The sequence below is a fragment of the Carassius gibelio genome, chromosome B25 (assembly GCF_023724105.1).
Source record: "Carassius gibelio isolate Cgi1373 ecotype wild population from Czech Republic chromosome B25, carGib1.2-hapl.c, whole genome shotgun sequence".
NCBI classification, from domain to species: Eukaryota; Metazoa; Chordata; class Actinopteri; order Cypriniformes; family Cyprinidae; genus Carassius; species Carassius gibelio.
In genome coordinates, this window is record NC_068420.1 from 17,832,151 (window position 1) to 17,857,129 (window position 24,979).

The 24,979-nt window shown below is 37.6% G+C and overlaps 1 protein-coding gene across 4 annotated transcripts in view; it reads right to left on the bottom strand.

Moving 5' to 3' along the window:
* The window catches only part of LOC128014215 (MOB kinase activator 2-like), a 40,690-nt gene that overhangs the window by 7,795 nt on the left and 7,916 nt on the right, over positions 1 to 24,979 (bottom strand). Inside the window, exons 1-2 of one of the 4 annotated variants that reach the window (XM_052597603.1) lie at positions 15,225 to 15,575; positions 224 to 387 (exon numbers count right to left, since the gene is read on the bottom strand). In XM_052597603.1, coding sequence (XP_052453563.1) covers positions 224 to 387; positions 15,225 to 15,262 — 202 coding nt within the window. In that variant the 5' untranslated portion in view covers positions 15,263 to 15,575. Of the gene's footprint in view, positions 1 to 223; positions 388 to 5,874; positions 6,043 to 12,582; positions 12,691 to 15,224; positions 15,576 to 24,979 lie in introns of those variants that run through there. The other 3 variants (XM_052597605.1, XM_052597602.1, XM_052597604.1) reach the window with 3 other exon arrangements.

Sequence of the window (24,979 nt, forward strand, 5' to 3'; positions counted from 1 at the left end):
CACTAACCCTAAAGATGAGCAGCACTTTCCTTGTTAACAGAAAACAACATCTGTTTATAATAAAACAGTTTGCACATTTCACGTTTACGATTTAAAAAGGTAATGCTCTGCTTTGTGCTCATAACTGTTTTGCACTCACGCACAAAAATTTGTCCGTTTTCTAAACTCCGGAATGACAAAAGGGTATTTTTTTTCTAAGCCTGATGTTTGTTTGGGAACTCACTGTTGCTGGCGAGCCATTCGTTGAGGTCGATCTCTTTGGTGGGAAGCGACACCAAATCTTTCAGGTCGAAGTCCACGACTCGCAATTTTGTGTATTCTGGCTCCATGTAGTGCTTCTTCTCTTCAGCTGGTGCTTTCTTTCCATTGGACTTTGTTTTGGATTTCCTGCAAGAGAAGAAGGATGCGTTAGGAAGAGATGCATGAAGTGAAGTGTGTTTTTTCATTGCCATTAGCGCCATCAAATGCACAAATTGTTTTTAAATGTTTCCCAAACACAGTTTAAATGTAATGAATAAAAATGTAATTTACTGTAACTATCAAGTAAAATATATACATGTACAAACAAACAAATAAATGAGTTTTAATTATATTTCAATGTAAAAAAAAATCTTAGTCATAACAAACTCATAATTTTTAATTCAGTTTTGGGGGAGTTGCACCACATGACACTTTGAACTGAACTAACCTATAAAATAATAATACTAATTTAGTAAAAAATTGTAATAGCTGTTCCTGGTCTAGTTTCATCCAAACGGATACGGCGTTTTGAGAAAGTGAAACCAATATCTTTTTTTTTTTTAAACTGGGTCCCAGAGTGGATAAATTTGAAAACGGCGCCCTTGTGTTTTCGTGTGGACAGTGAATCTGTATATTTTCTGAAAACTATTGACGTCACCAGCCTACGTTGCGCACCTAGTCAGACACCTCTACGTCACATAACAAAAACATGAAAAAACTTTGAACAATTGTCTTTTTATTAACTAACATTAACACAGATTAATAAATGTATTGTTTAATGTTCGTTTGTATACCGCGCGCAAGGTTTACGCAAGTCGTCTTCTCCGTTTTTGATGTATCTCTGTGGCAGAATCAGATACACATACTGATCTGGCATGTATACTACTCCGTTTTGTGGTTTCGCGTGAGCGTAGATATTTCTAGAGATGGCAACAACAACAAAAAAAGATTGGATAGGGAAAGCTCTGGCTTTGTGTGGACGTAGTCTAAATCGACATCTCTGCTTTGCTTCTTTGGAGTAACCCACATTTCTCGTCTGTTTCAAACTCAGGTGTCAAAACAGACTTGTACTTCCAGTGCTAGTTTTAACATGTAAATGTCAGAATCGCATTGCTGTGGCAGATCCCGCAGCTGCCTGGGACAAAGGTTACAGGAGCATTAAACAGCTAATAACAAGAGTACAGGCAAAGACAGGTTATAAAGAATTTACATCATTTCCTTGCACTTACTTCAACTCCTCTAGGGTTTATTATGTTTATGTGAACAAATAAGGCTCTTTTATGAAGAACTTCTGTTTACTGCTCATTCATTTGAACTTTTTTATTTCTTTTAGCTTTAAAACAGTACTGTTTTTCATCACATGAACAACTCCCTAAATTTATAGCCCCTCCACCAACATGATTTCCTGTTAAAGCGTCTCTGCACTTTAAACGGCTCATTCCCAACCTCAAGTTTCTGACCACCTTCACCAGTTCCTCTTTTCACACAAACCAGGAAGGAGGCTTATCTCAGACACCAAAGTCCATAAACATGATCAAATTGAAGCCAAGACAAAAGAGCGGATTGTGGGATTGTTGGAATTCTGGATTGCTACCGAGCGGGAAAGATCTTATCATCCGTATGGAGGTCTTAAATTGACTCGTGTCAAAGGTCTAAAAGGGTTAATCATGGAGCATGGTCCAATCAAACATTGGAGCGTGGGAAGTCTGGTAAACTTCAACTTTATTTGGACGTCATTCTGTTTAACTACTTGTAATTAGTGTTCCGTGTAAAACAGGAAAGAGACGGAGATAAATCACCAAGGGAATTCACACTATGAGGCAAGTTAATGCTTTGCTAATGTGGTCAAAGATGATGAAAAATGTTAAATATGAAGGAAACAAAGACAGAACAAAAATATATTTTTTTTTAAAATCTATTTCAACAATGACACTGTCCCTAAACAATAAGCCTCCTCATAATTAAAATGGGAACAATAGGAGGTATGAAACAGTGCTCGTCTTGCACCTGCGCTTTGGACATATAAGATACCAGAATGATAAGAATAGCACATGATAAATGATACAATGACATACAACGAACATACACTAAAAATGGACCCAAACTAAAAAAAACAAAAAACAATTCATTACAAATCACATTGCACATTGCACATTTTTTTTTACAAATTGCATTGTATACGTTCGTAAGAAAACAGCATCTTGTAAAATAGTTACGTTTCCTCTAAATCTTTTTTGCCTTATATTATGATATAACGGCATTGTTGACAGGAAGTGAAGTGGGAGAGTGAGAGGGGTATGGGATAGGGAAAGGTCCTTTCAAAATTCAGATACTTGGCTAGCGCTTGCTGTAGAAGTAGCAGCTCAATTCAGAAACCCTCCTCCTTCCCCAGCTCCACCTGTATACATCTGCTACGGGGTGATTCATGTATGCTATATATGGGAGTTAATTAATGTATGTTTCTATATGTCCAGCAGCAGTATCTCTTACATGCTCACAGCAGCATGTCTGTAGATGTATTGGCGGTCTTGGTACTTGCTCTGCCACAGTAGCAGTTTTACAGATCTGTTCTGCCAAGACGAAACACATCAACATTACCATGTACATTATCACGCTAAACTTTCTGAGAGTTGACATGATAGAAATGCATTAACAAAGAACTTGCACAACTGATGCAGTATCAGTATAAAGGATCGACATTGAAGGATCAACCAGTATCAAGTGAAAAAGATGCCAGCAAGCAAGCAGGCAGCTGTCAGGTCCAGCTGGTAGGAATCTGAACTTGAGGCTTGAGCCAGCTGGAAGATCTGAACATCTCCCAGATCCTTTGATGGATCCACGCAGCTGAGCTCAAACACTCTGCTTCACGCAAAACCCATCCCTCGGCTGACTAATAAAGGATACATTTTAATGTCCACAATAGTTAGGCGATACAATTTCTTAAAAGCTACATACACTCTCTAAAGGGTGGGGAGTGACATCTAAATAAATGTAGGCGTGTCTTCCCTAAATTCCATTCTACAAAATAAAGGATCCGCTTCTGAACAAACAATGTTGATACAGTCAACATTTCAGAAATATCTCACAGCTTTTTTGTTGTATTTTACGCTTATTTGTAAATAAATCAAAGCACATACCTCAAAAAGTGGAGTGACACCAGATTAAGCTCAAATGTGAACACTACAAAGGTAGAGACAAGATCGGTAATCTGTAAAGCTATGTTGAAAAACGTGATTTTAATGTTTGATACACAAACACAGATGGGTTTCTAGAGCTGAGTGGTTGATACAGGTCTATGGTCAAAACCTTGGCTTGGTTTGAGAGTCTGGAAACTGCAATGCCTTTTATGGGAAAGATATATGCGGGGGAAACTGCTATGAGTGGGCATGATATGTGTGTGTGTGTGTGTGTGTGTGTGTCGAGGGCCGCTGGCAGCTAGAAAGTTTTCTTTCACCTAAAATAAACTAGCTAATGGCTTGAGAATTTGCCCTCCACCACATGATTTACAAAAATGGTGCTTCCTGGAAGATTACGAAACCCTGTGTGAAGGCTCAAATAAAACAATGTGCGTTCAGTTTTTTGGATGCACAAACTGTTTCTTCATGTAAAAATCAACTATATCGGGGTATTGATATAACATTGAGTTCTGGATCCTCAAATGCACTCCCATGTTTTGCTTTCCATTGTTTTCTTGTTTTATCAGAATCAAACAGGAGAATCCTAGACTTGATTTCTTCTTGTGACTAAATTTAAAACATTAATGCCATGTGTGTTTATCTTAAAGCATGTGAAACGTTCAATGGTTTTCTTCAAAGGTTTGGTGTGGATAAAGATCATGAGCTCTTAGGGAACTTAAGTAATTAAACTATTTAATACACTGCCAGGTAAACACCTTGTCGAAAGTGATTATTAAACGTAGTATGCTGTTTATAATCTCAAAGATGAACTATGCATGAGGCATGACATTATGCAACACACTGTGCACATTGTCATCCAGCATCTGCAAGCAGCTAAAACGTCTAAACATCTCTAAATCACTTTGACTCAAACAGAACAGGGCTGGAAACTTCAAAGCCTGCCATATGGATACCAAAACTACAATCTGGAAATCAGTAAACAGCAGTAAAACAATCCAGCACCTAGGCACACTATTGCTCTTTAGGCAGACATGTTTCTATTGTTCAAGCGGCATCAGTAAAGTTGGTTTATGGGTAGTGAATAGTGATTAAATGAAATAATGATAAGCATGATTAAATGGCCAAAAGTTTGAGATTATCGACATTGGTTTTTAACTAATCATAAGTGACTCAAAAAAGTGTTAATTACATTTCAGCAATTTTGTGTTCAGCTGTTATTACGTAAACATTGCTATTATTTTGGTCATCAGCCATCCTGCTCTCTAGTCGCGATAATATTAGCACTACAATTAATTTGTTGTACAGTCTGGATGACGATCAAATAAAAATGGGAACTTTTATAATGGAGCATTTATAACAGTTTCAGACAAACATGGTGACCTTCAGCATTGATGCTAAAGTACTTGCTGGTCTTTGGCTGAGTACGTCTTGCCGAGTTTGGACTTCCTAGTTCTCATGGGTATCAGGAGTGTGTGAAGAGCCATTGAGATGACAGTATTGTGTTAAACACAGCACCAGCGCCATGGGGGCGTTACAGCGAGAGGTCATCAGATCACAACAAAGAGGTGGCTGAAGAGAGAGGTCTTGGTAAACCATCCCTCATAAACACTGAAACTTGCCAAATTAATTTTAGAATTTTAGCCCTTTTCACAGTGCTTTAATGCAGTTATAGGCAAAAATATTAAGTGCAACATTTGACACCTTAAGACTAAAAAGAAAAGGCTTAAAACTATGGCACAATACTTGATCACATTTACACTATCACTGCTTCTTCTTTGGAGTCTTTTGAATTAATTAAGAGCCCTCTTGAATTAATTTGATTCTATTTATTTTAAATGCATTTTTTTCTCTATTGTATTCCAAAGTAAAAAAAAAAAAAAAGGACTTATCTAAATTTGAGTGCAAGTGCTCCAAGTTTTCAAACAATTTAAATGAGCCACGGTGAGTCATCACAAGCGTTTAACGTTTGCTTATGAATATGCATGATACACGTAATACTCAACCAATCTGCTAACTGAATGTATTGTAATTCATATGAACAGCTCACGCTAATAATTGATTCCAATAATAAATGTTCAGCGTAATGTTTGTTTATTCGAATAATTAACACCATTATATGAACAATTTTAGACGTCATCTACGAAAAACGTTAATTGTAAGTCACAAATATACATATTTGGTTATTATTATTTTTTTCTAAAATTGTTCATATAATGGTATTAATAATATAGATCAGTCGCTACTACATATATATATTTTTTATAATTATAGTTTTAATAAAATATTCTTATATCACCCTCTATATGTATAAAGTATAATTAGTCCTGAAATTATATATAAAAAAATATTCTCCTGAATGCACTGGATATCTGCCCTCAAAATGTGCATATCAATAGCCTATTTATTAACGTATTTTTTTTCCCTTTGTTTATTATATAGACGCTATTTAGGTTTATGCAGCTGTTATACACATGCAAATCTTCTTTAGCCACGTTACCTTAAAACTTTACCAACAGCCTGAAGAACCATCTTGCAACTTAATCCACTTCTGGGAGTTTTCTGTGAGTGCATATCCGAAGAACAACAACGAAGATGGACTGAAAGTCCACGGTGATGAACTGACCGGTCTTTCCCTTTCCCTTCCCAAGATGTTTTCAAACACTAGCTAGTAAAGAGAATATAAAGTTCTTGCTCCAAAGTTCTCGTTCTAGCAAACGGCCAGCCAATCAGAACAGTCGATGTGCGGGACATAATATGTTAAGACCAGGAGACAGCCAATCATACGCGCGCGTGGGCGGGGCATGTTGTGGTTGACATGCAGTTTGAAGAAGTTCGTCTCTCACTCTGTCTGCTGTCTCTCGGCCAGATTGTGTTTAATATTCCGGCCAATGTGGTGAGACCAGCTTCCGAATGAAGTTACTCTACTTACAGTTATGTTTAAGAGGAAACATTTACCGTAATTACAATACATTTCTGAGGTAACATGACAATGCACAACCTGTTTTCTTCTTCGTTTTGGTGGTTTAGAAAAACCTTGATAAAAGTGGCAATATCTTAATACATCATTAAAAACAGAACTCTGGAGTCAACTCAAAAGTGAACTTGAATTATCCACAGAAATCTTTATTTATGATAAATTTAAATTTAAAGCCAAACATACAAACGGCTCAGATGAACTGTGCCTGAAGCCAAACTACAAGTAAATTCCTGAGTAAAAAAAAAAAAAAAAAAGATCAAACACAGAAAGATCTAGGTGACTATGGAGTGAAAAAAAAAAGAATTTTACCTCATTAAAAGATATTTATATAACTTGGTATTTGCAAAAGTGTTATGTAACTGGCATCATGTTTGTCTTTCAATGAAAATATTTGATAAAAAAGACAATAAATAATATTACGACATTTACAAAGTTTCTCAAGGTAAAAATAGCACATTATTTCATCAATCTTTACATATTTTGCAAGTGACTCTTTTGGAAAAATACATGCGGGGCTGGACTTGCGTAGTGAAATGGTTTCTGTCAGCTGAGGCCCAAAAAAACCCCTGTCTGATCCCACACACTTCATGAGATGTTTACTCACCACCTGATTCACGACAACTGAGACAACATACCAGCTGCATCTGCCGTGAATGATAACACAATTAAGTCACTGATTTACAATGCGCTTCCTGTTCAGACTTTACTTTCAGTCTTAAGCATTAAGTCATGTGTCCAACTACCAATTACAGAACAAAACACGTACTGTAGCACCAGACATCATGTTTAAGACAGTGACATCAGGCCAGTGGGAGTAACAGCTATGACCAAAGTCATTTAACTCAATAAGAGAAGGCCAGGTCTATAAAATAATACAACAAGCTGAAATAGTAAGTTCAGTAAAATAAATACACATTTAGTTTGCATTTACAGTTGTTTACACTTGCTTGATCGTATGATTGGTCACATGTCTCGCTCGACTCGTTCGGTAAGAAAGTCAACGAACATTCCTCTTAAAGCAAACAGAAAAAAAAAAAAGATCCTCTAGACACAGTACATTATGCCCGGAGCTAAAGCATCCAACAGATGAGTAATCCGGCCGTGCTGAACTGCCGAGGGCGACATGAGATGAACAAGATAAGAACCTACTCACAACCCTGTCGCAATGGGAGAAAAGACGTTAAACTCTGCGAGAAACTTCCACTGTGATTACTAATATCATGTCAAGCAGCTGATGTTAGAGAAGCTGATCCTTCATTAATCCGTGTTGATGATCAGGTGCATTACAAAAGAATCATTCCAAGCATTCACGAGATACACCTACACATCAAATCACTCCCACCAGCAATGCTTTCCAAACATGGACTATTTTTGTTCTGGTAAGAAGAACTACAAAAAAAAAAAAAAAAATCTGAATCTTAAAATAATTTTAAAATAGTTTTTTTATTATTATGATTATCTTTTGGTGTGAACTGAACATTGAGCAAAGTGCAAGTAATTTATTGCAACACTATGAGTTGTCTATCTACTCATCCCTCCTGCTGTCCTGAGGAGATTTTGGATGATGGCCATTATTAACATGGTCCTGCATCCTATCGCGCATTCCTGGCACGGAGCGACTGCATGCTCCAACATGTTCTGCTCTCGGCTAAGAAAACACATGGCAGGAGCAGTGAAAGAGAAAGAGATGGATGGATTTTTTTTTTTTTTTTTTTACAGCAATCGTGTTATAAATCTCGCTTGAGAGATTCTGTTTTTTGGAGGGTTTTATGAGTGATATCTAAACAAATTCCGGGAATGTGTGAAATCAGATTTTGAAACCGATTGTGCAAGTGTGACTTCATTATAACTGTTTACAACCGAAAATTATCTATAGCTAAAGCTTTCCAGGTACTATAAAAACAGAAAATAGTCCTGCAAATGTAAAAAAAAAAGTAAAAAGGCCAAAGAGAGTCAGAACAAGAAAGCGTACAAAAGAGAAAATGAAGTGAAGATGAAGCAAGAAGTTGGAAGCGTGTTGTTGCATGTTCAAAAGGCTTCACCACACACGCGGCATTCCAGCGGTTGGAGGTTCAGTTTGGAAAGCTTGATACGGGGCAAACAAATCTACAAACAAACCCTGAAGTCTCAACAGATTCATCAAAATCTCAAAATAGCTTGTAGTTGCAGTTCTAACTTGCTTCAAAAGCAACCGTGCAGTAATTGTCCAATAAAACCCCTTGAATCAATACAGAGTAATATGGAAGACCGTTTCTGCAAATGAAAAAAAAAAACAAAGCAATTTGCGACTTTTTATCTGACAGTCCGGACACTTTTGTCAGAATTGAAAGGTGTAAGCTTGCAAATGCGTGGGGAAAAAAAAGTATGAATTGAGAGATTAAACATACAATTGCATGTAAAAAAAAAAAAAAAAATCAGAATTATGTGATATAAACGCACAATACTGAGAAATAAAGTCAGAATTGTGAAATATAAACTAACCTTTGTAAGAAAGTTTTTTTTTTTTTTCAGAATTGGACTTTGTAACTCGCAGTTGCGAGGAAACATGTCAGAATTGTGAGTTCACATCATGACATGCAATTCTGAGAAAAAGTCATAAATGCGAGTTGTGAACTCACAATTGCTAGAAAAAAAAGTCAGAATTGCTAGTTTTCGTCACAATTCTGACTTCATTTCTTGTAATAACAAGATTATATCACACACATCTGACTTTATAACTCACGGTTGTGAGTTTATATCTCACAATTCTAATAAAAAAACAAAATTGTGAGATAAAAAGTGAAAGTTACCTTGTTTTATTTTTTATTCTGTCGCGCAAACAAGCTTCTACAGATGAGTGATACTTTAAAAACAATTAACCAATGAACAAAACAACTCATCGTATCATATCAGCTAAACATCATTTACATTTATCAGTGTTTGTTTATTAGCACCAAATCAGCCTTTGGTTAATGTGCTATTGTTCACTAGATCCATCATCTAATGCTTATTTGATTTAATATTTAGTTAATTACTTAACTAGCAAGTTAGTAACACTGTTAAAATTTTAGCAAATCTCATTTAGCAAATCTCAATCAAATTTCATATGTGTTTTAATGTTGTGGTGCCAAAATTATCTTCAGCATGTCACATTAAAAACAACTGGTTTGAGTTCTGAAGTTTTATTTTTTGTGTTTTGTTATTTTTTGTTTGTTTGTTTGTTTTTTTGACAAAATAATATAGAATTTTAACATTGGCCATTTATCAGTTATTGGTATAGTAAAACAATTATCTCATATCAGCAATAATTTAAAAAACGGTCCATCACTAGCAATACCAGTCATTAAAAACAGGCTTAATCATGTGCTTTGTCACCTTCACTTACAGAGATTTAAATAAACACAGCCATTATGATTTCAAGTGGATTAGGATTATCGTCTTAAAGATGAGATACATAGCAGATGTTAATCTATAGCGGCATCAGTCGAGACTAGGAGATAAAGCAGTAGAGAGAACTGGCTTCATTCAGCTTGTGAAAGAGCCACTGAATGCTGGTAATTATGGAAACAGAGCCTTTGATCCCTGGATTCAGAGATAGGAAAAGCTAATCAAGGTCTTTGTTCGAAAGACAAAACGATGAAAGATGATGAGACAAGCTTCATCAGTGTAGGCAACCATTATGTAAAATAATGAGGTATACATAAATAGTCAAACGTGCAGAGACACACACGGATAATTCATCCGAAATGGATGGCATTAATTCCAGTAAGGATTTTACAAGATCAAGAGCAGAAATAGCTGTGGGCTAGAAAACAAAAAGACAGCAAGAGAGAGAGAAAACGAAAATGCAAAAAGACCATGTGATTGCACTGGTTAGACCACAAGCTCCATTTTTTTTAAAAGCTCAAGAAGACAGAGAAACAGTGATTGTGGGACTTGTTTTCACCACGAGTTCACTGCCTCCTACCGTAGAAATACAGAAGTACATCAACCAAAGTTTATGGTTAGCATGGTCCATTTAGCTCCTGCTGGTAAACACAGTAACTACACCATCTGACTACAAAAATATGTTTTCTCCACTGGCGACCATCCAAAACTCGCTGTATATAGACCAGCATGAAAGGTTCCTTTACTTTCCTATAGCACTTTGCCACATGTATCAAACAAACCTCTTTATTAATTGTCAAAACTGGGCATTTTTTGCATCATTCTTGCAGGATTTCCCAATCTTTTGTAAACGGAATAACAGAAGGGCCAAGACAGAGGGTCTTATGTTAGGGTCTAAGACAAACAGACCTTTGTGTAAGAGGGGGTAAGTAAGCTGTGGGATGCCATGTTTGTACAGGAAACGCCCTTGAGAAAAGGAGCCATATGATTGTTTGTGATGCACGAAATAAGACCTTAAGGGTCTCTCAGACAGCGATCGTAATGTGTATTGACCTTGAGGGGTCTAATGCCAAACAGTAAGGACTTTCTGATAACAGTGGTGTTCAAGCAATTGGACCACAGATCTGCAAGACGAACTCAGGACAAGTGCTCCAGCTGTTTTTCATGCTATTTTAGCCTTTCATGAATCACTTTGTGTTTAGTTTCATTCTAGTCCCAGTAGATACAGTGTTTATAGTCTTAATCTTTTTTAATCTTAATTTAATAAGTCCCTTATTGCTGTAGTACATGCTCAGCCAAGGAAAACCTCCAAACAACGGATTGAGAGTCTACTAAAACACACACACACACACACACACACACACACACACGTTTTTATTGGCTGTAGAAATGTAAACAACAGCCCAGCTCAGGTGCGAGGCTCATGGAAACTGTTATCCTGTAAGCAGCTTAGATGCCACTGGGAAGGAGGCTGTTTCGTAGATACCCATCCAGTCCTCTGGTATCATCCCTGAGGACGCTGAATCAACAACAACAGAATGATGTGGTTCAGAGCTTCACGTCACATTAAAGTAGCTTTCCTGAACCTGATGCTGGTCTGGATAACCATTTTCGAGCACTTCTTGAGACTCTGGCCAGGCATGCTTTTCAGCAGAAGTGCAGGTGACACAACCACAAATTGGTGAGAGATAAAAAGATTAAATTATTATGCCAAAGAAAGAACCACTGCTAACTTTTGGTCAACCTGAGGCTGGAATACACTACATGACTTTTGTCTCGAATAAAAAAAATAAAAATAAATAAAAAACACTAATACTTTCCTTAATTAAAAAAAAAGAACTCACTTACAAGCCATGGAAAACAACAACAACAAAAACACAGTAGAACAAATAAATAAGAAATGCTACATAGATTGTATAAAGTAGTTAAATTATTACAAATTTCAAAAGTAATTTAATCAAGAACAGTTTTTTTCTCTGTTGTTTGATTAACATGAATGACAGACTGCAGGAATATTAGACTGCTGTCACTTTAAGAGCTTCCCGGCTTTCTTTCTCAGTTGTTTGCTTACACTTAAGACCCAAATTACTGTGCTTACAAAGATATTTGCAAATATCATCATCTTGACACATGCAAGTGTGTATATTAAACCATTCAAGGCCTAAAAAGTGGCACAAAAAAAAAAAAAAACAATCAATGGTTCACGTGCGCACCTCTGAGCTGGCAAAATGACTTGTTGACTTGTGCTCAATTGATCTTGCTTTTTTGCCACTTTGTTTCTCAAACAAAACTCTAGAATATCTTTCAGATATTTGAAGCCATGACTCTTAGAAACTTGTGATTAGTTCTCCGTTTCATGACAAAGTGATAAAAACTACCTTGGCTCATGAAACTATACAAACCAATTAAACTGGAACTGGTGGTTTCATCCAGTTCTTAGCATTTGTGTTTAATGCGTATGAAACGATCTGTAAATGGTCCACAGGCACGCCTTTTGAGATTAAAAAATATTCTGATAGAAGTAGGATAGTCCATTTCCGTAAACACAAGGTCTAATAACAGAAGGCTAAACCACTTCCAGTAAAACCTCTTACATTAAAAAGAAATTAAACTACTTCGAAAAAGAAATAATTCAAAAGAGGAATACAATAGGCTAACTTGACCAACCAGCCCTGAATGAAAGGACCATCAATCTCTTCAATGCTAATTTCTCTTCAAAGAGTTTCAGTACTCCAGTTTATACCTCCAAATATGTTGCTCCCGCACTATGTGGAAATTTGGGTTAAATGTCAAGAACCAACCTTTAAAACTGACTGTGATGCGCAAATGCAACTGAATGTGTCTGTTGGAATGCAACTGTACCTGAATGAGGCATTTCCAAGCGGATGACGTCACAGCTGCGACCTCTGGTTGTTACGTAATAGGAGCCTGCTGTGATGAGCAATACTGCGTTACTCCTTGTAACTCTCCTCCAACAAGAAGTTCCTTTCTGCTAAACATAGAACGGCTTAACGCTGCAAAAAACCCATGACTCCCGTTATGAGATGTGAACATTATCAAGCTAAGGGAGTGGCAAGGACTTCTGTGGTGATGGTCTAGTGGTAACCTCCCTCCATTTCAACACAATTAATCAAAGATAATTACAAAAGGGGCACATCTGTCAAGAATGAACAACATCTCTAGGGTAATTAAACTGGTACTGGGAGGGGTGGACATGTGGTTTGCAGAGTACTGCCAAAACAGATTATGCCCTGTACAGATTAAGCATTCATTTCTCTTTTGCTGATGTGATTAAATGACAAATGGCTGAATGTGTGCAGAGTCTCCAGCTGAGGTAGGAATGAATGAAGTGACCTTGGGCGATGACGCTGAGCAAGCATTATCAGGTGCTCGTGCTGCAGCCCGGGATGCTGAGGCAGAGCGAGAGAGGAAACACTGCAAGCCGAATCTATCGCAGTGGGAGGAGGAAATTACATCATTTTCACACGAGAGACAGAAAAGTGCAAGACACGGGAGAATTGGAGGTCTGAGGGGGCTAATATGACAACATTACTCAACAGTGACAACAAACTAAGAAACAGATAGCTGGTGGATGTCCAAATGTACTGAATATTAATTGGAAAAAACAAAAACCTTAAGGCAATTCAAATGTAAATACGACATACAGTAGAGTTCAAGTGCAATCTTGTGTCTCCTACCTACTAAGTCTTTATTTTTATGGCTGAAAGTACAACTCTTTAGAGTTAAATCATTATAATAGCATTTAGACTAATTATACCATATATAGTTGTGTTTTTAAGTGAGATCACAAATCAAAATGGGTTTAGTAGAGGTTTTCTAGAAACTTAGTACAAGCTAACTTTCAAGAACTTGGTAGACATACGCTTACTATCAGCATTCAGAAATCAAAAATACTACTACTTAAACTTACTAGACAACAGAAATATGATGACCAATACATTATTTATAATTTGAACATAATCTAAACATCCATGTTGCAAATTAAACTGTTACTTAACATCACGTGAATTATTCCTCACAATGCTACTTTTATTCTTAAGGAAACCCCACAGATCATGAACTCAGACCTTAGCTTTGGAAAGTCTGGCCTTTTTACCCCAAGACATGATCGTCCCAGGAGATTGGCCCAAAGCTAGAGAAGATTGCAGACAGTAAGGGACCGCTGGCTGACACAGACCAATTAAATTTAAAGCACATCAGATTAAATAGACACCCCAGTCAGATGGCTTAGCAGATAATGGCATACTCCAAAACCAGACACTGGTGGAATATTTTTAAACTACTTACACTCCCATCACAAATCACTTCCATGCCAAATCCTACACCACCTTTGAGGAAGAGCTAAATGGAAAACTACAGTAACTCAAAACTGTTTACACGATCCCAAACAGGATGCGATTATGGATTTTGGGAGTTGGACTGCGCCTAAACAAATTTAGCAACACTGTATTTAATACCGCTTGAACTTTGCAAGGATGCAGTTTCCATTCATCCAAGTCCTGGCATGGTTACATACAGCAGTTTCCGTCAACACACAGCCAATTTATCAGTACGGTTATTGCAACTTGAGTATAGCTTTGGTTGCTATCTAAACATCAGACACTACAGAGGCTAAACTGTTTTTTTTTTGCGGAAAGCAGGTGTGTCTAAAACCAACAACCCTGAGGACACTTACGACTGGCAATGTAAACTCGAAAGACTAAACAACAACACCTGACGACGGCGTTATAAAACAAAACGGTGAGCTTCTTCCACACCAGCCAGACAATAACATCTCAGCCACAGAAGACAAAATACACAGCCAGATCAAGCAGAGCTTGATGGTTTTCTAATTTGCCAAACGTAAACACTGACTGTGAATCAACACGAGAGTCTAAAAGCAGATGGCAGCGATAAAGCGGACCGAACAAAGGACAGATAGATCAGCAAAAAAACCCAACTCAACTTTTAATCAAATACATCTGGGACTTTTTCACATTGGAGAGCAACCTTGAAAAAACCCTGGAACTTTAGTGATTTGTTATATATAGCAGCACCCCAGTAAAATAAAACTACAACCATATGTAAAGGAAAAAAGGAAACAGCATCTCTCAAGCCTTCCATGTAAAGAGCATGCATTGGTCTGTTAGCATTAACTAACTTTTGAACAGCCCACTTGCTTAACTTTCCAATTCAAGGTAACTAACAGTGGATAGAGGGCAAAGTCTGCCCTTACCAGTAGGGAAAAAGCAAGCTGGGAACACAGTGTCCCAACCAACATTGGACTGCAACCCCCACACACTAAAAAAAAACTAAAAATCATGAGCTGTACTGATTTTGAACGTCAGATAATGGCTCTTTCTCTTGCCGAGAAAGTTCTAGGTGTCATCTTCGAACCGATCGCCGAGCATAACCTGACAAAGCTTCAAGAGCATCCTCAACTCCAAGGCACTTCTGCGAACAAATATGCGCAAGAGGAGGATAAAACATCCCAAAACTGGTACCTGTAAAAGAAGCAGTCACAACACACAAGAACCCCCATGCAGCTTGTGAAGTCAGCAATCAGATAGTCCGGTCCTCTGTTGTGCCGGCTTTAAGATGTACTACAGGTAAGCGGCATCCGTTAGAGCGTGAACTCTTGGCATTGCATCTTCGCAGTTCTGCAGTGGCGCCCCAAACTGTTCCTCTTCACACTTTCTGACTCCCTCTCCTGTTTCCAGTTGTTGGACCGCACACAGTCGGGGCTTTGTTAGGTGGCGATTTCCCTTGGCGCGGTGCAGACAGAACAACACTTCAGTCAGCAAACAAACACAAGCGTCCGCAGCAGGCGAGCACAACACGTACAGTCGCTCAGCACTTGTGTGTTCCTCTGTGCTGATACCCTCAGCTCCCCCTCCCATCTTCCCTCTCTCTCTCTCTCTCTCTCTCTCTTCCTTTCCTCCCTGTCTCACTCTCCCGTTGGCTCTGACTTTGAGGCGGGAGCGCTGGGTTGGCAAATAGACTTGCTGCAAACCGATGACGGCCCACTGCAGGAATATCCTGAGCCAGGAAATTTTTAAGGGCCCAAACAGCCCCTGCAAATGGTGCCTTTAGGGAAATTTTCTTCCCATGAAAGCTTTCCAAGCTCTTGCATAGAAAAATGTCAATAAAAACACACTCGCCATGGGCCAGTACCTGGAGATAAGGGACCAATTTGAGGGGAAAAATAACAACTCTAGAGACAAAGCTATTAAAAAAAAAATAGATAATTTTCTGGCATAAGGAGTTAAAGGGAAACAACAGAAGCATGAAGTAATCACTTATTGGGTCAATATCATCATAGTGAGTGCCTTTCAACCCTCACCTACTCAAAACTTTGATTTCCCGTTTGCGTTGTCATATCATAAATGGTAAACACTCAAGCACTATAGAAAGATATTAGCTGAGCTCCCACACATTTTTTAGATAATTATGGGCCATTATTCAAAGCATAAACCATAAGACGTGTCCACCCTGACGTATATTAATTTTAAATGCGTTTTCAATGCAAAATTAAAATACAAATAATATTTCAGGAAGGTATGATGTCCCATTCCTAAACGGACTTATAAAAAAGAAATAGTAATATACTAATAATAAATAATATAATTACATCCTCAATCAAATTGATACACCCCCCCCCCCATTCATTTTAGTTTTTAGCAATATTAACTATATGAATGCTATGTCCACCCTGTCATGTGTATGTCCACTCTATCGAGTCTAAGTGGCCGACAGTGCGGACATTTTGAGCTTCAATTGGAATATTAGCTTAGATCAAACTGTGACAAGCTAGATATTTAGTCTGGTTGTTGGAGATAATTTGGTATATTTAAACTTACATATTTTGAAAATACAGTAGTCAAATCACTTCTGGCATATTTTATGCAGATAGAGTGGACATGTTAAGGTTTGTCAAAGAAAGTAAGCAAACTCATTTGAAGAAAAGTCACCAATTTACTCACCTCAGCTGTTGAAATGCATACATATATATATATATATATATATATATATATAATGATTTGACAATATTCTACTATCATTCAAATTTAATGAACAGGATGTGGGACATGGCAAAATAGCATCCTCTTAGACACACACAAAAAAAAACTCATATAAAACTCTCATTTCTAAAAATAGACATTTATCTAAAGAGCCAAGAAAATCTTTTGTTGTGAATATAAAAACTTAGCCTAATATAACACATCCTTTCATAGTCATTTTTATATTAAGTTATCATGGCAAATGCATTATTTATGTACAGGACACCAAAAGGCACCCATATTGATCCTATTCATATAAAACTAATCAAAGAAACTAGTTTCTGCTCCTCTAGCATAAAAAAATGTTTTACTCTAAGCTTAACCCCAAACATTTCCCCTGTCTCTCATTCTTCACACCAACAATTAGTCCCAAACTCAGAGCATTGGTTGAGGCTGGCAGAGAGCCACATCCTGATTGGCTAGTATGCACGGTCTTGCTTTGTTTTTCCATTTACAGAGCCTAAACTTTATTTCTCAGGAGAACTAATGATTAGTTCACCCAAAAAAAATCGGTTACATTTTTACATTCACATTCAAAGCCATATGTGTTGCTTTTTCTTCATGTGAGAAAAATCCTGAAGAATCTTCACGCAGCACTTTTCCATTCACAAGTTAGAGATAGGAATAATGTCCGTCAAGCTCCAAATAGGCCAAACATCACAATTAACGCAAATCTCACTGGTTCTCGCAAAAGTGCAAGCAATCAAACCACATTGGTTCTCATGCATCAACCAAGCACTTTTGATCTTAACTCCACCAGTTCTTGTGTGCATCATTAAATGACATCAAATGACAACATATCTAACTTGAAAATTAGAACAGAGAGTAAAATTGTCCAAATATATCCTGTATGTGTGTATTTATATATGCATAATAAATGTACACAGTACACACACAAATATTACGTAAGCAAAAACTTTTATTTTGGATGTGATTATAGCGATTAATCATTTGACAGTACTAATATATGTGTTGTGTGTGTGTGTGTGTGTGTGTGTGTGTGTGTGTGTGTGTGTGTGTGTGTGTGTGCAAAAAACACCCCTCAGTAAAAGGGTGCCTCTCCTTTGTTTTTTGTATACATGTAAATATGCACAAAGATGATCAATTACCTAAGCACAGAAACAGATTACGTCACCCATTGTGTCAATCTAAAAGCACTGAGAGGAGCTAGACCTCCAGCAGCAGTTGTAAATCTCAGCCCTCTCTGCATTAACAAATCAGCAACCACCGTGATCTTCTCCCAGACTAGATGACGTTATCCCCAGCAGCAGAAGACTGTGTGATAAGAACCTTCTCTTTGTGATGGGAAAGCTGCAGATGGCAACTGCTCTGTCCAAGAAGTAATGTTTTGTGGGTGCATGATCTGAAAGTGCTGAGCGTTTCTGAATAAAGCAACCAATGAGTCTGCATGAGTAAACAACTAAGTGTGTTTTCATCTTAAATAGAGCGGGAAAGCATGGTAAATAACAAATGGCTGAGAAAGTGCATGAGTCTTGTGTCCTAATGATCTGACTATGAATGGACTGGTCACTCAAAGCCTAAACGCTGGACTCACTGAATCCCATGAATAACAGTTGCGAGGCAGTTAGGAATGGATGATGCTATGCGTTCGCTTCGGTTCCCTCAATGGAAATGGAAGAAAAGTAACACCCCTCCCTCCTAAAAGCATGAATTACAGGTTTACTGGTTTATTCCACTAAACCAAATCCAACGCTGCCTGAGTTTCATGGTTCGTTAAGAGAAAATGTAGACGTTTTAAACCACGGAATAAGTCTGTAAACTACATAAACGCTGCAAAATCAATCCACGTGTGTCTGCTGGTGTGCGTTACACATTGAGCCCGAATAAATCACTAGCGTTTGTTAGGCCATAGTCAATTTAAACGCTTTTAAAAGAGTGTCCAGCAGTGGAAACGCGGACTATTCGAACGCCCCGCGCGACCTCACAGAAGCGCGTAATATAAAACATGTGCTTCTAGTGGAATGGAACGTAACAATGACATTCGAACGCGAACGGTTATCATGCTTTTAAAAACCAACAAAATACTCGAACTCAACATTTGGTGAGAAAACCCGGAATACGAGTCATTCGACTCGATGAACGCATGATTATGTCAGCTCGGCATTAAAGTGCTTACCTATTTAAGGTGTACGAGCCGTTCCGTTTGAACCTCATTTTGGATGATAAAAGTCTGACGATTAAATCCAGAACTGTAAAAATATGAGGCTGCTGACGGAGTATGTTACAGTAAGCGACTGAAACACAAAGAGAGGGGAGTCCTGAGTTCGAGACCGCCTCTAATGTCCGTCTGTCTCGGTAGGACTGGCTTAAAATCAGACAGGGGGATGAGAAGCAGATTAACAACACTTCATTGTGTGCCTGTTAAGTTATTTATGGCAAAACAGCTGGTTTTGTCTCGGTTACGTTGCTTTTGGCGAAACCGCGGCAAGGAGGATGTCTGACTGCGCGAGGAAGCTGGCAAACAAAGAGCAAACGTTTCGCCAGACAGACGAGTTTTTAAAGAAATTATAATCCGTGTTTCAACATTCTGCCAAATGCGTGTGCGTTCAGTATTTGTGTGTGTAGCCTATGCGAAAGAAAAACGTTAGGGTCATAGTCAGACCACCGACTTCCCATCATTTATCTTCCTTCAAACAGTAAACGCTCAAAGGAACCTCCCTCCAAAGATAAGTTTTTGCTGTTTCCCAAGTCACATATCGGGAAGAACTAAAAATAGCCATAATGATATACTTTAGGCTGATCTCAACCATGAGAGCCCACCCAATACAGCAGCACTGACTGGTTCCACTTAACTCAAAGCGCCAGACTACAAATAGATCCAGACCAAAAGTGAGAACAGAACAGCTCTGAAAGCAACCAAAAGAATTTTACATTTTTGTGTATTCGGAAAAATTTAAAGATGTAAAGATATGTGTATATAGAATTATAGTCCAAACAGCTGATAAAAACATCACAATAATCAACAAGTAATTCACACCACTCCATTCCACTAATTAATGTCTTTATGAACCGAAAAGCTGCGTTTATCAGAAACAAATCCATCGTTATGGCATTTTAACTTTAAACCATCACTTCTGGTCCAAATTTGAATCGGTAATCCATAATTACTCATTCATTAGTGAAAAAGTGTATACCCTATTGTCCTCTCATGTCAAAATCCACCCACCTATATGTTGGACTGTTTTTGCTTGTAAAAAGTGCTTGTTCTGTGCATATTTCTCTCTTGATTCAGATTAGATGACTTTTATAGAATTAGAATAGAATAGAATTAAGACTCATATTTTGCCTTTAAGCAATGGATTTGTTTCTTACAAACAAGCTGCTTTTTATTTTCAAAAGATGTGAGTTTTTTTTAATCAGCTGTTTGGACTCTCATTCTGACGGCACCCATTCACTACAGATGAGCAAGTGATATAGTGCTACATTTTATTATATATCATCCACATCTTGAATTCCCTGAGGGTGAGTAAAGTTTAAACAAATTTTCATTTTGTTTTTGTTAAACTATTCATTTAATGGCTTACATTTTCTATATCGTTTTATCTTATTTATAAACCTGGTTCCAAAAAAGTTGGGACACTACATATTGTGAATAAAAACAGAAGGCAATGATGTGGAAGTTTCAAATTTCAATATTTTATTCAGAATACAATATAGATGACATATCAAATGTTTAACCTGAGAAAATTTATAATTTTAAGGGGAAAATAAGTTGTTTTAAATTTTATGGCATCAACACATCTCAAAAAAGTTGGGACAAGGCCATGTTTACCACTGTGTGGCATCCCCTCTTCTTTTTATAACAGTCTGCAAACGTCTGGGGACTGAGGAGACAAGTTGCTCAAGTTTAGGAATAGGAATGTTCCCATTCTTGTCTAATACAGGCTTCTAGTTGCTCAACTGTCTTAGGTCTTCTTTGTCCGTATATTCCTCTTTATGATGCGCCAAATGTTTTCTATGGGTGAAAGATCTGGACTGCAGGCTGGTCTTTTCAGTACCAGGATCCTTTTTCTACCCAGCCATGATGTTGTAATTGATGCAGTATGTGGTCTGGCATTGTCATGTTGGAAAATGCAAGGTCTTCCCTGGAAGATACGATGTCTGGATGGGAGCATATATTTGATATACCTTTCAGCATTGATGCTGCCTTTCCAGATGTTTCCCAGTTTTCCAAAAAAAATTTTTTAGATTCGTCTGACTACAGAACAGTTTTCCACTTTGCCACAGTGCATTTTAAATGAGTCTTGGTCCAGAGAAAATGCCTGCGCTTCTGGATCATGTTTAGATATGGCTTCTTTTTTTCCCTATAGATTATTAGCCAGCAATGGCGAACAGCACAGTGCATTGTGTTCACTGACAATGTTTTCTGGAAGTATTCCTGAGCCCATGTTGTGATTTCCATTACAGTAGCATTTCTGTATATGACATTCGAGAGACACTGCCACTCTGAGAGGCTCTTTTTACACCCAATCATGTTCCTAATTGACCTAATAAGTTGCAAATTGGTCCTCCAGCTGTTCATTATATGTACATTTAACTTTTCCCGACCTCTTATTGCTACCTGTCCTAACTTTTTTGGCTTGTGTAGCTCTCATGAAATCCAAAATGAGACAATATTTGGCATGAGATTTCAAAATGTCTCACTCTCAACATCTGATATATTATATATGAGATTTGTAAATTATTCCATTCCTTTTTTACTATTTGTATATTTCTGGTTTCAACACTAAACTGAATTAAAATCTAATTTATTTCTAAGGAATAATACTTTTAATCTTTCAGTGTTAATTAGCCAAATACATTTATTTTTTCATGCATACAGAAATTTGGCAGATTTGTATTAAACATATACACACAAAAGTGCTTAAATACAACATTTTATTTATTATCTTAAAACAATAAATCACTGGTGCAATTGTGTGTTTTTTTGCACGTGTTGCTGTGTTTAATTTCAATGAAATCCCATTAAATTAAATCCTTTTCCTGTTCTTCCAGTTCAAATTCCTTTTCAGCATCCTGAAACTCTATTCAGATGCACACTCATGAATTGAAAGGGAGCCAGATCATATATTTGTAATCGTACCTCGGCTGCAGTGTGTGTCTTGCGGCGATCACACAGAATATGATGAATGCGTTTGTTTCTCTCTCTCTGTAGGCGAGTCTCTTGAGGAGAGCTTGGCCGGCTGGCAGGACCATCATTATTATTACAGCTAGCTGGCAGTGTCCTGAGTGATCGATCCCTGCGGCTGCAGTCTTCACAGAGTTATGCAACCCTCAGCGAGAACCATCAGTGCACCAGGACAACCCAGCCGTGCAATCCTGGGACAGACTGCTATTTACTGAGCAACACGGACACACACACACACACACACACACACACACACACACACATTTACCAGTTTCATAAGTACAAGACATCTGGTTACTGTTAAATCTTTGGAAGCTGTTTTCTCGTCCCTTAATGGCAATATGATGAGTTTTAAAGCTGGTTATTCTTATCACATTTCAAATTACTATATGAAATACAAGGCTGTTTACTCTGTATCTGGGTAACGGGGCAAGAGCCCACAGTTTTCGGCAGAACTAATGCTTAGCATCATTTCAGAGACAGATTTGGGAAATTTTTGGTTGCCAAACTCTTACAAACCTCAAGTGCAAGACTCCCACATGCACCATCCATCACTAGGGTATGAGGTAAATGTCATGTTCCAGAACAACTGAGGGCTAGGGTTGCCAGGTCTTTGAAACAAAATCAGCCAAATAGCAAATCCAAACTTGCCAAAATGTGTGTTTTTTCTGTCTCTTTGGTTTCCTCTCCGTCGGTAGTCCCCTCCATCAAAAATCACTTTAACCCATGGACTAAAAAACAACCCATTGCAAACATGTAAAATTATTACATTAATGTGGGATATTTGCAAACTTGGCAACACAGCTAAGGGTTTAAGGAGCAAAACTAATTCTTTATTTATTTATTATAGTTGTTTATGTATAAACATGTCAAACAAATGTTTGAGAATGTGATTCATGCAAATATATATATTTTTGTACTTTATTAAAAATTTTATATTTATTTAATTATTCATGTATAATTGATCCTTAAAGGGCTAGTACACCCAAAAATGAAAATGTTGTCATCAATTAATCACCCTCACCCACATGTTGTTACAGACTCGTAAGATCTTAAGCCGCGTTTCCACCGCAGGAACTTTACCCAGGAACTAGGGACTTTGGCCTGGTACTTGGTGTGTTTCCACCGCAGGAACCAGGAACTAAATACAGTTCCGGGTAAAAAAATGCCCCTCAAAAAGTCCCTGCTGGTGAGGTGGTAGTTTTTCAAAGTTCCAGAACTTTCGGGGGCGGGACTTTGGTGCTAAACATTCTGATTGGTTGAGTTCACGCAGCATTGGTTGAGTTCAACCACCATTTATTCGGATCAACATTTTCAAAATATTACTGTTATTGTGTCATGAAATGTAATTTTAAAAGTATTTCAGGCGAGAATGTAGTTGTTTAAAACTCAAATCTGTGGTTTATTTATAAAGACAGCGCCTATTTAAAAATGTGTTTTGCCGATCTCTGCGACGGTGAGCTCCACGCAATCAGCGGGAGCTCAGTCCTCATGTATCCGCAGAGAGCAGCCTTACCTCGACTAGACCTTCTGATATGTGCCGCTGGCTCTGATGTCTCTTCAGTGGTTAAACATAAAATAAAATTCAGCTGCGGGGTAAATCTAACAGGTTTCCTTTGGTCTGTATTCAATTTATCTATATGTTAAAATGAAAATAAAAAAGGCAAGCCTATATAATATTTCATTTCATTGCAATGGCTGTATATAACATTACACATATCCCTGAACTAAGTAAATTTCTGCAGCTGTTATTATGTTTAAATGAAAACCAAAGGAGGCAGTGGTATTTTATATCCTATTTCATTTTATTGTAAGTATTCAGAGAGGAAAATTACAGGATTCGCGTCGTCACGGACATCACACTCCCCAGTCGAATGCACAAAGTCTGAACTAACTACCGATGATGCTCGTCCAAAATTAGCGTACCTTTTTTTTTTTTTTTTTTTTTAAATCAGCGGTACTTTGTATTGAGAAACGCGCAGACCTACATCACCAGTCTATTTGCCTAATCTTCCCGGTACTTTTCACCGCGGTGGAAACACAGAAAGCAACAGGTCTGGGGGAAAAAAAAGTTCCTGGTACAAATGTTCCGGGTAATTTCGGTGGAAACGCGGCATTTGTTTATCTTCAGAACACAAATTAAGATATTTTTGATATTTTTAAGATATTTTAATTCTGACAGCTCTCTGACCCTCCAAAGACATCAAGGATACAAACACGATCAAGGTCCAGAAATGCAGCAAGGACATCAGTAAAATAGTCCATGTGACATCAGGGATTTAACCGTAATTTTACAAAGCTACGAGAATACTTTTTGTGCGCAAAGAGCTCTCAGATTTCATCAAAAATAACTTTAATTTGTGTTCCGAAGATGATTAGAGGAAAAAGGGTGAGTAATTAATGACAGAATTTGAATTTTTGGGTGAACTATCCCTTTAAGATTGTTACTATATAAGAACTAGTCATGGAAGAGGCTTTTGTGCCATCTTACAATCTGCTGTTTGAAATAATTTCAATCTCCTGCTGGACGTTCATCATACGCAATCAAATCAATCAGCATCTTCCCCAGATGAACCGGAGACTCATAAGAGGCCTAAATACAGCAGGAGAATTATACACCAAACATTAATTGTATTTGTTGCCTCACTAACCTAATTAACATAAGATTTTGGTGGCAGTCAATGCAACGTAGAAGCCTATTCCAAACCCCGATTAAGCCCGAAGAGGCAATGAAACTATTATGCACCAAGAGAAAGTTTACAAACGTATGTAACTCAATTTATAGCTGAAGAATGTGCTGTTAGTTTCCAGACAAGTTGATTAAACACACAGAAAGGAGACATTACTTCTCACATTTTGCTCTGTTTCAAAACAGTCTGATAAACCGTGAAGATGAACCATCGAAGAGAAATAGTTGGCATAAACAAGTATAAATATTTTACAGTAGCAGTATAAAGATATAGTAAAGGAGAGAGAAAGCAGTTATGATTGGAGGTGATGATGTGCTGCCATCTAGTGTATAAAAGAGTACATAGCACTTTGGGCAGGA